Source organism: Lytechinus variegatus, chromosome 3, assembly GCF_018143015.1.
Source record: "Lytechinus variegatus isolate NC3 chromosome 3, Lvar_3.0, whole genome shotgun sequence".
NCBI lineage: Eukaryota > Metazoa > Echinodermata > Echinoidea > Temnopleuroida > Toxopneustidae > Lytechinus > Lytechinus variegatus.
In genome coordinates, this window is record NC_054742.1 from 61,133,714 (window position 1) to 61,150,906 (window position 17,193).

The following is a 17,193-nucleotide window of genomic DNA, read 5'->3' on the forward strand; positions in this document are numbered from 1 at the left end:
GCCTTCCAATCATGCCAATGAAAAGGAATAGAGGAAAATACGGGGCTGTGAAAATATCTTAAGATTTTTTTTTATAGTAGAGCAGTACTGTAACGCTTATTTTTTTTTATATTCTTTACATTTTTATTCATATCTCGGATAATATGAGTCCGGTCAAGAAGACACTTTCACAGATGATTTTATTTTTTTCATGTCTAAACATTATCTCTAAGTTGCTTTCGAGTGGTATCACCATTTTTACAAATTATAATTTACAATCCTCTACACATGATTATTCTGAGTGTAATTTTCTTATAACATGTCTATATTGAGTTGAAATGACCATGGTATTTTCTTTAGGGCACTGAATTATTATTATTTGTTTGGCGTCACCTGTGCCTGGGAGGCGAAAAGCGAACTGAATCACTATGATTCACAGGTCTCTCCTCCCGATATAACTAATGTCTAAACATTATCTCTAAGTTGCTTTCGAGTGGGATCACCATTTTTACAAATTATAAATTACATTCCTCTACACATGATTATTCTGAGTGTATTTTTCTTATAACATGTCTATATTGAGTTGAAATGACCTTGGTATTTTCTTTAGGGCACTGAATTATTATTTGTTTGGCGTCACCTGTGCCTGGGAGGCGAAAAGCGAACTGAATCACTATGATCCACAGATCTCTCCTCCCGATATAACTGATGGGGGGGGGGGGATGCAGGTGGACCTTGACACCGGGGGTTTCCCCCTACTCTTATACGAATAGTGCAGTGGGTTCTTAACGTGCAAAGGTGGTGACTCTCCTCTACACGGGGCCTCCATTTAACGTCCTATCAGAGGGACGGAGTGTTTTCCATTGTAACGGCATAGCCTGCATCTATGAAACATATGGGATAGACGTTTACACACAACGCACTGACTTCAGTCATCCGCCCAGGGTGGACTCGAACTTACGATCTTCGGTTCGACTTCAATTCAATTTCAATTTTATTTTATTTGTTTCATTTTCAACAGAACAAAGTAAGGTCAAAATAATTACATAAAGACAAAATAAATTCAGGTATGTACAGTATATGATATGTATCTAAATTAGAAGTAAAACAAAACATAGTAATATATATATAAGCAAATGATGTCATAACCGTTATAAAATAAAATTCTGAGAAAATGGAGGGATCCACTAAAAAAGCAGCGCTTGTGTGGACCCCTCTAAATAATTATTTTGAAATTGCCTACGAAGATAAACACGACTTCGACGGGCAGACGCGTTACCGACTGAGCCAACACTGCTCTCTTGTTATCACTGTATTAACTCAATTTATATTAAGTTGAAAATGAAATAATTGAAACAAGTAATTTCTCGAGATGTTATGGTTTCTGGGCTTGACAGCTATGACATAGATTCCATTTCTTGCTCGAGTAACTAGTGTTCACGCGCGTTAGTGATATCGGGTCATAGCAGTGCATGGCGGACCGTGACCCCGAGGAGACAAAGCATTGGGGGGGGGGGCACGGCATTGTTCACAAACAATGCAGTACGTGCCCCCCCCCCCAATGCTTTGTCTCCTCCGGGTCACGGTCCGCTACTGGGTCATAGAGTTATATAAACCTATTTAACTCTATGTATCGGGTCCGGTCTGAGCGTTTCTGGGAGATCGCGCGTTTGTTATTAGACGACACAGCCAGCATCATAGAATTATAAACCTATAATCATTGGTGGACCACTATCAATTTGCCATTCGTTTTTAGTCTGAAATGTATTCATTAAAAGGTTAAACGTTATCACACTGTAATAAGATGGAAAAGGGGCTTATAAAAGCTATGTTTCACAGAGGAACTGTTCGTCAAAAGACGCGAGGCTTACTATGAAAATGTATTTGCCCCCGGGGGGGCCACTTACATTGACGAGTGGATACCATGCGCGACCAAAAAAACACGTAAAAAGGATGTCTTTTTCACGATAGGGCACGTTACGTACGTAACGTGATAAGGGTGTCAAAAACACAAAAATAATGAAAAAAGGGTATCTATTTCGCTAGGAAAATTACGTGTTTAGGGTCGAATTTCCGGGGATGATAAAACAAAATTAAAATGTTTTATAAAGGATGTCCTTTTTACCCTAACACTTCGTGTTTAGAGTCCGATTTGCGCGAGGTGTAGAAGGTGGGGTCGTACTAAACCAAATAAGGTAAAATCGACGACCGAAGGACCCGTAACAATAAAACATTCCTGTACCGTTGTTTATAGGGGTTCATTTCAGGGAATATTTGCCAAGAGTATCGTTTTGTTTCCAATACTTGTTAAGGGTAGGGTTTCACAAGCCAATACTTGTTAAGGGGTGCATTTTCAGAATATTGAAATTACGTGTTTAGGGTGCTTTTCGAGACCCCATGGTCGCGCATGGTATCCACTCGTGAATGGAAGTGGCCCCCCCGGGTATTTGCCCCGTCAGCGGCAAATTTTTTTCATTTTTGACAATGCATGGAAATGACAATTTTCAGGCAGAAAAGTGCCTTCATTTACTTTTGTCCTTAAATAATTTATCCTTTTCATCTTTCAGGGGGGCACGTTGGGGGGGGGGGGCAAAATCTCGTTTTGCCCCCAAAAAATTTATTGGGGGGGGGGGCAAGTGCCCCCCCCCCCCCTTCCGGCGCCCTTGCGATGTCACTGAGTTGTGCACATCACTGTTATTGTGTAAAATAAGTGAAACTTTAAAATGCCATAACTTTCCTATTTTACATCCGATTTCGATGAAATTTTCAGCGTTGTGCTAGTTTCATTTTCACTATTTATGCAAATCAACATTTTGCTGGGGTGGACTTGACCTTCAAAGGGATGGTCCGGGCTGACAATATTAATATCTAAATAAATAGAGTAGCCAGATTTCATGGAGCAAAATTCTGAAAATTTCATCAAAGCGGATAACAAATAACGAAATTATTGAATTTTAAAGTCTATCAATATTTTGGGAAAACAGTTGTTGTATGCACATTGTCATTAATATAGGTGGGCTGATGATGTCACATCCCTACTTTTTTTTGTTATGTTATTACACGAAATCGTGTTTCATTTTTTCATACATGTGTAAATGAAATAAGTTCGGGCAATCCAATTGTTATAGTTCTTGGTAGATTTTTATTGGAATAAACCTAATTTCATATAATAATGTACAAAAGAACAAGTGGGATATGACATCATCAGCCCACCTAATGAATATTCATGATCATCAGCCCACCTAATGAATATTCATGACGACATATGAATAGAACTGTTTCACCGGAATAATACAAATCTTTAAAATTCAATAACTTCGTTATTTGTTATCCGACTTTGATCAAATTTTCAGCATTCAGTTTTGCTCTGTAAATTTTACTCTATTTATTTAGATAGAAATATTTTCAGCCCGGAGCATCCCTTTAATACATGTATGTGATATGGGTGTAATTCTGAAAAATAAATACAAATCCATGCAGCAGGCGCTTGGCGCTCGCATTATGGTTATGGTGAGATATGTATGCTCTTCATGAATTCCGAAAGAATAGTCTCTATAATGTCTTTGTTTGGGGTCAATATGCACAAGGATTTCTCTCATACAAGATGTAGAGCTTGAGTGATATACTAGGTCTAACAAAACAAAATGTAAGTTTATGATGTCTTTTTTGCCAATCAATAGTTTATCCCTAACTTATTATTTTTTATCCGCGCGTTTAAGACCTGCTCTATTATCTTTCTGTTATCTCTTTTCCCTTTTATTTTCATATCCCTCATGTGTTTGAACTATTTCTTGTTTATTGCTCTACTATTCCCTGTTTTGTCACCTCTGTATCCGTCTTCGTAGCCAATTCTGCAATATTTAATTAGAGGGGTCCACACAAAACAAGCACTGCTTTTTAGTCGTTCCCTCCATTTTCTCAGAATCTTATTTTTATAATGTTTATGATATTTTGCTTATAAATTTTGTTTTGTTTTACTTGGAAAAATATCATAAGTTATACATGCCTCAATGTAAATTGTCTGTATAAGTTCATTGTAATTATTTCGACCACTTTACTTTGTTCTATTGAAAATGAAATAAATTGAAATTGAAAATTGAAATTTATTCCCGATGGATCACGGAAGCAAAATTATTGTGGAGATAGATAAATATGATACTCCATTTTTTTGGTTATATTTATAAACATGATTCTGATAGAGGCCAAAGTGAGAAAATGCGATGGATTTATTTTGTTCATCTTACATTTTTTACATATCAATATCTCCCATTTTCTTCTCTTTCTTTCCTTTTGTTTACTCTGAACCCTGAACCCCCTCCCCTCCCCCAACGATCGACCCAGCCCACGGACACGCCCCCTCTTTCACCAGCTGATTTTCAAGATGGCTTCGACACCATCGAACTTTATCGTTGAATCTACAAAACTCCTCCAAACTTACTCAGGGAGGGATAAGATTGTGAGGACTGTCTCATATTTATCACTTATGCTATCTGGAATATCCAAAAGCAACGGGAATTCAAAGAAACTTCTCATAATCAGCCAGCAGTTGAGTCTTTGCCGGACAATTCTTCGCCGTTTCGATGACATACCTATGCTGTCGTACACCCTCTCCTACGGCCTGGGACGTCGGGTGAGTAGCGGCGTGGTGTTCGTTATGTTCCGCTGGCGATGGCGAGAACATTAGCTCCTGCTAGCTCTATTTAACTTAGAATAGGGCCTCTTTTTACCCACGAAAATGGATTGATAAAAATTATGGAATGTTAGAAAAATTATAGACGTTTAAATCAAATTCTAGATGCAGTATTGTTGTGAATTAATCATGCATGTTTTCATAGTTTGATTTAAAGTTTTGTTGCTCTTTTATAGTCTTGAGCTCTACTTCATTGAAATTGAATTTATCATGGATCAGCTCCCCAAAAGACCCCAATCATGCCAATACAATCTTCCTTTTATCAGTTATCACATGCACTAGATTTCTGTGCTCTTTAATATCTTGTTTGCATGTGGTTCCAAAAGTTTCAAAACGTGGGGGAAAAGATCCTTTGCTCATGCGTGACCCCACAAACAGACGAATGACATATACATGTATCTCTGTTGAGACTTTCAGAAATGTAAGGTACTTAAAACCTTTCTTTTTACTTCTTAAATGACAAGTCCATCCCAACAAAAAGTAGATTTGAATAAAAAGAGAAAAATCCAACAAGCATAACACTGAAAATTTATTTAAAATCGGATGTGAAATAAGAAAGTTATGATATTTTAAAATTTTGCTTAATTTCACAAAACAGTTATACTTTACTTTACTTTAAGTCCTCGATGCTGTAGGCTTGAGTTGAGTGCCTGTTCATCGATCGGAGTATCTCCTCTGGTGGTAGTACAGTATCCATTGTATTAAAACAAAATATATATACCGGTACTTAAGACGAGAAAGGACTGACAGAAGTGTGTACATGTATGCTAGAAACCGTGGAAAAACAAAGACAATACTGCCTACACTGGCTTATAGAGCAAATCATAATTCCTTGACCAGTGCCTATCTAGACGAATTTTGAAGGAGTTGACTGAAGAGGCTGAAATAACACTGTCAGGAAGACTATTCCACACATCTACAACCCTGTTACTGAAAAAGTACTTTCTAATATCAAGCCTAGAAAATTTCTTCTCCAACTTCAACCTATGACCTCTAGACCTCCTCTGTGACTTAGTGAAAGGGTTGTGTTGTGTGTAATATATTCCAGTCATGTACTTGTAGACATCAATCATGTCACCTCTCCTTCGCCTATGAGCAAGACTCGGTAATTTTAGTTTCATGAGACGTTCCATATAAGACAGATTTCTAAAACCTGGAATCATTTTTGTGGCTCGCCTCTGTACACTTTCTAACTTTCTTTGTTCACTCAATTTATATGGTGACCATGCAGCTTGTCCATACTCTAATAGGGGTCTGATAAGACCTTTAAACAAATATGACATTGTAACTGCATCCAGATTAACAAAAGATCTTCTAATGATTCCTATAGGACTCTGTTTCCCTTTAATGCTGCTTGTGACACTTGGTCTTTAAAAGACAGCTTTGAGTCAATTAATATCCCTAGGTCTTTTTCAGCTTGTACCTCCTTAAGAGTAATTAGATTAGACTCTCCTTTCATGTAATACTGGGTCTGCTCTTCTGTACTGTTTTTTCCTAGCTTTAAGACGGTGCATTTATCCGGATGGAATCGTAGCTGCCATTTTTTAGCCCATTCTTCTAAAAGGGAGATATCTTTTTGGAGTTGTTTGACACCGACAGCACTATCAGAACGTACATACATCTTTGTATCATCCGCAAACATTACAATATTAGACTTAACAACACTTGGCAGATCATTTACAAAAACCAAAAAGAGGGTCGGACCCAACACACTACCTTGCGGTACGCCGCTCAGTACTTCTCCCCAAGATGACGATTTTGCACCAACAACAACGTTATATGCACGTCCTGGCGGTATGCAAATGAGGAGACTGATTATGTCATCCACTCACTATTTTTCTTGTATTTTATTACATGAAATATGAAATATTTGTCATCCACTCACTATTTTTCTTGTATTTTATTATATGAAATATGAAATAAACTAATTTTCTCCTCATTGTCAAGTGAAACAATTCCTCCCTGAACTTGTGGAACTAGCATTGTTTAAAGTGATTGGAAACATTGGTTTGACTTTTGAAATATCTGAGCTAGAAGGTCACACTTGTCAACTGTGTCTGTGATATGTTACAAAAATGAAGCCCAGAAAAAATTGCATTCGAAAATAACTATTTAGTGCTTCGAAAATTGAAATATAAAGTGACTAGAACATCATCTTAATTTCATCCCATACACTTATGTGTACTATTTAGGCGTCTATAAGACACCTATTTACAAAGTCAGGGTTTGCCTTGTAGTTTTAGCTTTTCAATCTCAATAATGGTTGTTTTCAGGGTTTATTAGTTCTAATACATGCACTTGTACACATGTTTCATCTTGGTTTGAGAATTTTTTAAATCGGCTGCTCACAAAGTTAAACAATACCTTTAATACTATATGGTTCAGTCATGTTGGTCCTTATTGTCAAATATGTAAAAAATGAAAATATTGTATAATTCAAATAATAAAAAACAAAAGAATGCTGAGCGAAGGACATCATTGACTCTCTCAATTCCATATCACTGATTTGTGCTCACTATTTAACAAAAATAGGCAAAAATTAAAAATGTGATAACTTTCTTATTTTACATCCGATTTTGATGAAATTTTCAGTGATATGCTAGTTTATTTTTCTCTCTTTATTCAAATCAACAATTTTCTGGGTTGGACTTGACCTTTAATTTCTTTATGAGCCTTGAGTGCTCTACAGAGTGGATTTGGCACTTTATAAGTCACATTTATTATTATCATTGATTATTATTATCACCATCATTATCTTCATCATCATCATCATCATCTTCTGATCTTTATCATCATCATCATTTAATTTCAACTTCCAGATCCACCCTAAAAAAGCGATTACTGGTTTCAGAGCAGAGCATCCTTTACTTCTTTTTATTTTGCAGGAAACTAGTACACTCATGCAGTTGGTTGGGGTGGCAAAGAACTTGGTGGATCAGCTGTTCTTCGTCCTTGAGCATATAGCATGGGCAGCGGATACTAAACTTATCAACACTCAATCAACACGATGGTGGCATCTTTCTGTGACGGCATGGTTGATCTCGCTTTCTCTTGGAATCGTGAAGTAAGACTGAATTTCATGAAGAAATCAAGCTATAAATGGCTTGATATATATTTCTTATGTGAGATCAAACTACTTGATCTTGACTGTAAATCATATATTGCTTTATCATTGTGGTGTAATCCATTTCCCCTCCTTTTAAACAGTCACAAAAAGAGTTGTATGAGAGGCACTCTTTCTGTATTACCCATTATGAGTTAAAGGCTAAGTCAAATGGAACAGGAACATGAAACATGAAATATGTCAGTAATCTCTGTATGATAACTGTAAAATTCTGTACACTGAAATTCCATTGTAAAGAGTCACATGTGCCAAATCCTGGGCTCAAATTAATCTAAGGCTATCAATGGCTATGGACGCCCCCTTTACTCCCCTAATTGTTTTTAGAAAATGGTGCTCATTTCATTACCCCAATTTTTGCAGAACTATAGGATTATGTGATTCTTAACGGTCAAGTCCACCCCAGAAAAATGTTGATTTGAATCAATACAAAACAAAATCAAACAAGCATAATGCTGAAAATCTTATCAAAATCGAATGCAAAATAAGAAATTTAAAGTTTTAAAGTTTCACTTATTTTTCTCAAAACAGTTACATATGCACGATTCAGTGATATTACAATTTATTTTTTGTTTGAAATGTACAATATTTCTCTGACAATTAAGACCAACTTGACTGAACCACTAAATGTGAAGTTAAAACTGCGGTCATTCCACATGTTCAGTGATGAGAACACTTTGTTTCACAGGATAATGAGGAGCAAATCAGAATATTTCATAATTCATGTAATAAAATATGAAAGAAATAGTGAGAGGGTGAGGTCATCAGTCCTCTCATTTGCATACTGACTAGGATGTGCATATAACTGTTTTTGTGAAGTTAAGCTTAACTTAAAAATGTCATAAATTTCTTATTTTACATCCGATTTTGATGAAATTTTTAGTGTTATGCTTGTCTGATTTTTCTCTTTTAATTCAAAACAACTTTTTGTTGGGATGGACTTGTGCTATAGGAGTCTAGAATATGGACTTGCCCTCAAAATATTGAAACTTTAGGCCAGCAAATCCAAATGATTTTATCGAAAGGGGGAAATGAGTCAGTTTCTTTTTTGTGTGTGTGTGGGGGGGGGGGGCAGGTGGGTATGTATGCATATAATCTGGCTGAATCCTTTGTTACCTGTGCAGTCACAACTGGACAAGAATGTGTTTACATTTTCAGTATACTTGTTTTCAGTAGGTTAATGGAGATCTTGGCGTACCATTACCCTTTGTGAATTCCATTGGGCCAAAATTTTCAAAGTAAGGAAATCTGGTAAATCAATCCCAGGAATATATGATCTGATAATGCACTAGCTGTACTTGTTTTTCACCCACAGAGGAAGTGGTGATGTCATTGGACTGCAAAGACAAAGAAAGATGGCCTTACATGAAGCCAAAGGGTACGTATTAACAGGGAATCTTATGTTTATTTTGTGATATTGGATGTGCACAAAAGATTATAGGTGACCTCCCACCCCAAAACCAATGAGATGTTGCTAAAAATGAATTTTGATATTTTCATTGAGCTTGAAAAGGACATCCTAAGCTTTAAAATGCTATATAACATCTCGAAATTGGAAAATGTTGTCCTTGTTATTGTTAAAGCTGAAAGAAAAAGAGTTTTATTAATGTGTATTTTTTTATATGATGTAGGAGTTATGAAATTTTCTGGTTAGAAATCTTAGCTGCATTTAGTTAAAGAGCCCATGCATCGAAGAAGCCTACTCTCCATCTTGCTCTTGCCCACAATTTTTCATGATGCTCCGACATGTATTCCCCCATCCAATATCGGAACATGAGTCCATTATAGTGTAATGTAATGTGTGTATATGAATGTATGAATCCATGTTTATTTTGCGATATGGATAACATTTTAATTGAAAAAAATCAATATTAAATGAGACAGGAATAAATTAAAAATACCTTTTTCAGTTACCAAGTATGGACTTTTCATCTTTCATTTTTCTGACAGCACTCAAGATGGTAAAATCCTCAGCGCTTCTGACCTGACGAAGGAACAGACTACAGTAGTTTTATACATGCTTGCTGATGCCTTTGACATGTGCAATGCCATTCATTGGATGCCTGAGGGATTCTTGTGGGCGGGGAAAGTCCCGGACCGTTGGGTCGGTCTCTTTGGCACCATCTCGTCGCTCATCAAACTATGCTTGTTCATTGAGAGCAGGAGGTAGTACTGGAAGAGTCACAGTCCCACTTGGAAGCGCTTCCTGCCAGTATTTGCCTAAGTATTGACCTCGACCTTGGGGGACGATTTTCATCTAAAGCAGCCTTGGCTGTGGAAGGACTGGACTAAGACCTAGTCCTGATGATAGGCTCCAGTAATATCTCAGAGATGAAGTCATTTTCTGGTACTATGAAAGAATAAAATTCATGCATTCAGTCTGCTTTTATTCAGAGTCATTAAAAGTGACATTATACGACAGGTGCCATTTTCAGATTTTATTCTTGAATAATCTTTGTTGTCATTTTAACCTTATTTCAATCGGGCTTTTGTAGATCATGTTAAGAATCAGGGTCATGAAAGGTCCAATTGATATTAAATTTTGTACAGCAAGATGGCCTAACTAAAAGCATTTCAGACGACTAATGTCTTCTAAATCACTTTTGCCTATAAGTCATACAGAGTTCTGTAGTCCCAAGAGCTTTGACTTCGGTAGTCACCTGTATTTCTACTTTGTTAAATATTTCCTCTCAAATTATTGAAATTCTATGCATGTATCATTTGTTAGAAATAGTTCCATTTCATATTGCACTACCTCTACTCAAGTTCTTACATTATATTTCACTGTTTATTCTATCAACTTCATTCTGAAATGATTGACATTCTACTTAGAGGCTTGGAGAGCGTTTCATGGTTAGTTTTGTCAGAGATTTTCACAGATGAATTTGCTCTCAGCCAACCAGATGCAAGGATTTGCAGTAGCTTGTAACAACTGTTGATGAAAATCAACGACAAAACATTTCATGAACGCTCCCTTGAGGATGCCACCCAAATGCACAAAACTACCTTCTCCCCCTACCTTACTGAAATTATATGAAATTACCTTTTTAACCTAATTTTTGTGTGACATATATATACACCATATTGTGAAGATGTAAATACATGATAATTTTATTCTTTCCTCTCAGTATACAAAATATGTCTTTGTCATGGTGTAGGGAGTAGGGACACATGGAAGTGGGGGGGGGGGTGATAAGGAGCCCCAAAAGTCCAACTTATTTTCTTATTTTTAGATGTTCATAAATGAGCAGGAATCAGTCATAATGGGTTGTAATACATGTACATTGAATAAAGTATTGCTGCTCAGTCCACACTCTATTTCCCATCATGGAGTAGTGATTTAAAAGGATCGAAATCAAAATGACGTTTCTATTATTCAAACAGTAACACTGCCCCACAATTTGTATATAATGGAGAATTTTGTTTGATTTCATGTTAATGATTTAAATTTTATTTTCATTAATTGAAGAGATTAATTTTTTGAAATTTAGATTCGTTTTTCAGATTTGAATGAGTAAATACTCTACGATATGTGAAACTTGTGATCGAAATCTGATATCAAATTCTGCTTGTTCTTTTTCTTCTGTATGGTGTCACTATGTCGACATGCAAGTATTAAAAGCCTCGTTACTTACAGGCATGCACTGTGAGAGCATCACATCGTGCAATAAACACTGCAATTCTCATGGTAACAAATGCATGCTTTTCCCTGCAGACCTGTTGCGAAATGATTTCATTTGACATGCTATGACAAAAATATTTGTAAAGGTACTGCAATCATTATGAATATACATGTATGTCTATTTTTGTGCTGGGCATGATAATAATTCTGGGGTTTTTTTCATTACGGTATTTGACATGAAATTTTGTGTGTGATATTATTGATTTGTAGATATTAATCATGGATTTATGAAAAAAACTTTGCATGTCAAAAGTTACAGAAAAAGAATTACACAAAGAATCTTTTAATGATTAGGGCAGAGCCCTATGAAGCTCTCTGGCTGGTTTCTTTGGTTGATTTAAATGTATTGTTCACATAGTATCATGAAATTTATTTGTTTATCCGAGATAGTATGTGGGATTTAGAGTTTCTTTTTCTTAATTAATGCTTTATTCTTTCTTTGATCATTCCTTACACATTATGCTGTGCAGATATGGATTTTAATTTTTCATTTTTAGTTTCATTTCATTTTTTTTAATGATGCTGTCAGATTTTAAATTATCTCAAATTCTTAAACAACATAAGATGTTGTTTAACCTTGGGCCCAGTTTGCAAAAATATGAAATTCAGAATGTGAAGTTTGATATGAAAATCATGTACATGTGAAAAGCTGAATATTACATTATGGTTTTATTTTCATGAATTTTGCGACTAAACTGAAATTTTTCAATTCCTGATGATGTTATACAAGATGTATGCATTAATTCATATAATGAATGAAAATGCAATAAAATTGTATCAAGGTATTATGTTATAAATGGTTATCTGAAGAGTTATATTATGAAATTTTATGGTTTGTATAGTCAATGTTGTTAAAGGCCTTGGCAAAAGTAAAACGATATTGCAAAGATATGCACAGATGAATAACAGTTATTTTCTCTTTCAGCATTGATCAAAAGTTTTCCGTAAGTGTACAATAAATAGGTACTCTATGGGATTGAATCTGTAATATTAAATGTAATGAATGACTTGAGTCCACCATCAAATTCAAAGTTTATTGAGATAAAACCTGATATGATATTCAAGGATTATCATGAAAAAATGTAATGTGATCATTAATGTAAAATAAACCTAATAATGATAACAAGAACAAAACAATCATAGAGTTCATAGTACATGCCCCTGAGCATGATCTGACCTGGGCCCCATAACACAACAGTTATGGTTAATCGCTAATTTGAAAGAACAGTTCTGGTTGGTTCCTACTCAGCCTACTAAGCACAATGCGCATGCAGCGATCATCTCGATTGGCCATTTCATTCAGCGATTAAATCACTAACTTTTGTGTTACAGGGCCCAGTGCATTTTGTGTCCACTGGCATAAAGTCATGAAGTAAATCTATTGTTCGCAGTTTTGGGGGAGGGGTGAAATATTGTGTCACCCCCCTACCCCACTTGAGCAGTACCACGTCACATATCTCCATGGTCGTGTCATATAGATACATGTACATCAAGAATTTATATACATGTAAATTTGTGACCAGTGGCATACAGATGGTGGGCTAGGGGGCACTTATCTCCCAAAATTTTCATGACCAAGAAAAGGAAGAGATGAGGGTCAAATAAGATTTTCTGAATATTGTGTCAAAATCTTTTGTTATTAAAATGTCGCGATTTTTCCTGCTCACTTCACTTGCGAGCTACTTTAAAAAAATATATTTCGCCCCATTTGCCATATCTGATCCCCCACCCATTTTTTGGCTCATTTTACCATTGTTTGTGGTATTTGATCTATCCTATGCATGAAATGTACAATGAGGTAGTATCACTATGCCAAAATACATGTAATGGTCCATTTTATTACAACCATCATTCTACTTGTGCATTTTCTACTTCTTGAAATTTATATATGGTGCTGATATATTTTATTACGGTATACTGATGATACTTTGTACTACTTGAAATGTGATAATATAATTATACTTCACTATTAAAGTTTTATGACGAACTTTATTATGATTTTGTATTTTGTGATGTTCTTTGTCGCTAGTTGAACTACTTTATCATAAGGTAAATTCTGAAGTGCATCAAGAGATTACACATTGAAATATTTGACTTGTATTAAAGGCCAAGTCCACTCCAACAATGATTTCCATATAAAAAAATCAAGCCAGCAAAACAAAGAAAATTTCATGATCAAAATAAGATTTAAAATAGAATGGCCAGTACATTTTAAAGTTTTGTTTATTTATAGGAGTCGATGATTTCACACTATTTCTTTTGTATTTTCATAAAATATTTCAGTATTCATAGTTTTGATAACAGAGACATAATTCATATAACTTTATTTGTGGCTGGTCCTTTAATAAAGCTTTTAAAGTTTGTATAACTTAATGCACGACTGATGAACTTTACATGTGCTGTTCATTGAGATAACCCAAATATTCCCCTTTTAAACACATTGGATGATGTCCTGATAATTGAACCTAGGTTCAACCCTAGTCTGAACGAGAATTTTAAACCATACTTCTATGGAATGCTGGACCCCATAACATTTCTTTCATACCTGTTGCAATCATAGTGATCAATTAATTCATTAAAATTCATTATATTTTTGTGTTTTCCTATTCTAAACATTTCATGGTCAATTGCAGCTGGATAAGAATAATTTCTAATTGGTGAATGAGTTGACAACTGGTACTCCATACAAGTGTGGTCTAAGCTAACACAGGTTTAACTAAACCATGGCTATCAAAATATCACCCATTTGGAGTGCATATCCTATCCATTGAGATGCGTATAAAAATAGGAACTTTAAAGTGACAAAGATCATATTTCAACTGGAGCTATGTGTAATGGAATATGTTAAACCCACAAAAGGGTCATCAGTTATGCATAACTTACAAATCGGGATGTTTCATAAAGCATTTCGTAAGTTATGAGCAACTTTATGAACGACTAGGAATCCTATCCTATGAGTTAAAATGTGTGAATAATAGGTGACGTTATGTGTGAGTTAGCGCCTTTGAATGTCTTTCACATATAAATGGTACTATACAAATGTATACTTTCATCATTATCATCATCATACCAATCAACACAAATGAAAATTATATATATATCATTCAACACAAGGATCACCAGTTATTGATAATGTCGTTCAAAACTCACAGTTTTATGTAACATCACCCGGGGATACCGTAGTGTGGTACTTAAATTGGTTTATATCAGGCTTAAAGACAATCACATACAGATTTTAAAAAATTACCAATGACAACAACCATTAGTAAACTGACAGTGCTGACTTTATTAAAGATTTCCTCCACAGACGTACAGTATCATCAATATAAAGAGCATGTTTGAAAATGACATCTGTTATAACTGCCAATATATTTCTCAATTTAGCAAACAAACTTTTTTTTACACTTGGAATCCAATTATAATCTAGAATTGAATACAATCCAACTGATCGACGTCTCCTTGCACCAATGACCAAATTATATTTTCATGTGAGTTCAGAAATGCTATGGAGTATTTACAAAGTGCATCAAATTGGTCAATCTCATTGGAATAACAAGCACCACAAAGTAATCTGGGGGGTGTTTCACAAAAAGTTAAGTGTGACTTAAAGTCATGCTTAATGCTCATGCACACATGATTATTTAACACGCAATCTTATTGATTCATACGCAGTAGCACGTGTCCTCTTAGCATGATTTGACCAATGCGGTGATGCCTTTTATTCGGTACTCAACTGGACATTAGTGTGACGCTTAAGGCCACCGCACACCTTACGAATGTTCGCGATCCGATTTTAGAAAAAATCACATTTTGCTCATTTTCTGAAGATGTGAATGGAACATATTTTATTTGAGGTTGACATTAATTGAAAGAATAATATTATAACCATTTTGAAAGTTTGCAAGCCTTTATTTTGGAGTAAAGGCCAAATTAGTTTCAAATCGTAGCCAATCGTACGACTGCTATGACGTCATTACAACTAGATATTAAATTCTCTTTTATTGTAAGAAGGATGATACCATAGTCACAGATTTGATCATAGGTATTCGTACGATTATTTAGAACATTACACAGTAAGATTCCACGTCTCAATATTAGCATCAAATTCTACTACATTTTATTCTGAAATCGGGTCGCAGACTAATCGTAAAGCGTGCAGTCGCCTTAAAGTAATACTTCACTCCTTGTGAAACACCTCCCCCTAGGAAGCAAATTTCTCTACTACCCTCCGTAAGAATATACCATATATATATCACACTGCTGCAACATTACAAGCTGATAAATACATGCAACATATATTAGTAAAGGAAGTTATTTTTGTTATCATTTTGATAAGACCTAATCTGTTGGAATACCCAAAAATGAAAAAAATGAAGAAATACTTCTTACTTTTTCATTTATCACAATGAAGTACTACAAATGAAATGACAGCCATATCAGATTTACTTTTGCATCAGATATGATTTCAGCTCAAAATTGATTAATGCTTGATACTTTTTATTATAACATGTATTACTTACTTAATTAATGTATTATTACATGTTGATAAACAAAAATCTAATGATAGTCTTTATTAAAGGCATGTAATCCTGACAACTATATACTATTCAAAAATGAAGTTAATGTCATATCTGACAAATTTCAGTCAATAAGAAAAGGAAATACATAAATATGTTATAAAGGATGACAAAATTCAGCTTAGTGCAGATTTAAGCCTTGTCATAGAGATTATCAAAATTAAAGGAAAATCTAATAAAATTCTATTCACTTTTATTAATTACTTATTTGAATTTCTCTCACAAGGATTGTACCAATCCTAAACCCTTTCCTTTTCAGTGTCTTTTACCCTTTTCCCCCTCCCTCTCTCTCTTTCTCCTTTCTTTTTTCTTCTCTCCATCTCACACTTATCACACAATCTCACTCAACCATTAATTCATTGAAGCTACACACATGTACCTGTACTAACAAATAAATAAGTGCATTACACCTAATAATGACAAGCGGACTATGCGACAGAGCACCACAGCAGTTCAATTTTTCTAGACCTCCCCATTTCACATTTCATGACATTTACTGTAATTACACCCAATAAAAATACATCTGCCTTCAAGGCTAAATCTTTTGAATGACATCACAAAACCAAAGCTTTCCCCATTTGATTTAAAAGATATGTCAAACTTGATTATCTTAATGTTTGATTGTTCTTTTCCATCAAAAAGTGTCAAAATAAATATGCCCTCAACACTTGCTCTAATATAAAACAAAATTAAATGCCTATTTCTACATTTCATTGCAATAGATACAAGAACAAATTATTGGATATATTTTGAAAAAAATGCTGAAAATGTACATTATTCTCTCTTCAATACACATAAAAAATTTAAAGATGTCAGTAACACATTCAAAATACACAAACATTTTTCTGTATTGGACGTATATATGCAGCTATATAATAAAATGACTTGGTCATAATGCTTCAAGAATGCATGGTATATTAATTCATCAAAAATGGAATGAGGCCTTTGGAGGAAGTAATCTTAGTCCCAAAGAAATGTTCACTTTGGAAATAAAATGATTTAAGGTCGGGTCCACCCAAACAACAAGTTCATTTTTGAACAAACATAGAAAATAAATAAGCATGACAGTGATAATGTCATGAAAATAAAATAAATATTGTGACGTTTTGCATTAAAATTTTGCTTATTTTCATAAAATAGAGAG

At 34.8% G+C, this 17,193-nt stretch overlaps 1 protein-coding gene across 1 annotated transcript; it reads left to right on the top strand.

The window, feature by feature from the left end:
- Positions 1-4,311: 4,311 nt before the first annotated feature.
- LOC121411563 (peroxisomal membrane protein 11C-like) lies at positions 4,312-13,464 on the top strand. The gene is made up of 4 exons (XM_041604358.1): positions 4,312-4,609; positions 7,555-7,733; positions 9,106-9,168; positions 9,741-13,464. The coding sequence occupies exons 1-4, from the start codon at positions 4,361-4,363 to the stop codon at positions 9,958-9,960; spliced, it is 711 nt and encodes a 236-aa protein (XP_041460292.1). The 5' UTR covers positions 4,312-4,360; the 3' UTR covers positions 9,961-13,464.
- The last annotated feature ends 3,729 nt before the right edge of the window (positions 13,465-17,193 follow it).

What these genes read in the sequence shown, in the direction of transcription:
- LOC121411563 (XM_041604358.1), top strand. Translation starts at nt 4,361, where the DNA reads ATGGCTTCGACACCATCGAACTTTATCGTTGAATCTACAAAACTCCTC. An exon ending in CCTACGGCCTGGGACGTCGG is followed by an intron (nt 4,610 to 7,554) that starts GTGAGTAGCGGC and finishes TTTATTTTGCAG; the next exon opens with GAAACTAGTACACTCATGCA. An exon ending in CTTTCTCTTGGAATCGTGAA is followed by an intron (nt 7,734 to 9,105) that starts GTAAGACTGAAT and finishes TTTCACCCACAG; the next exon opens with AGGAAGTGGTGATGTCATTG.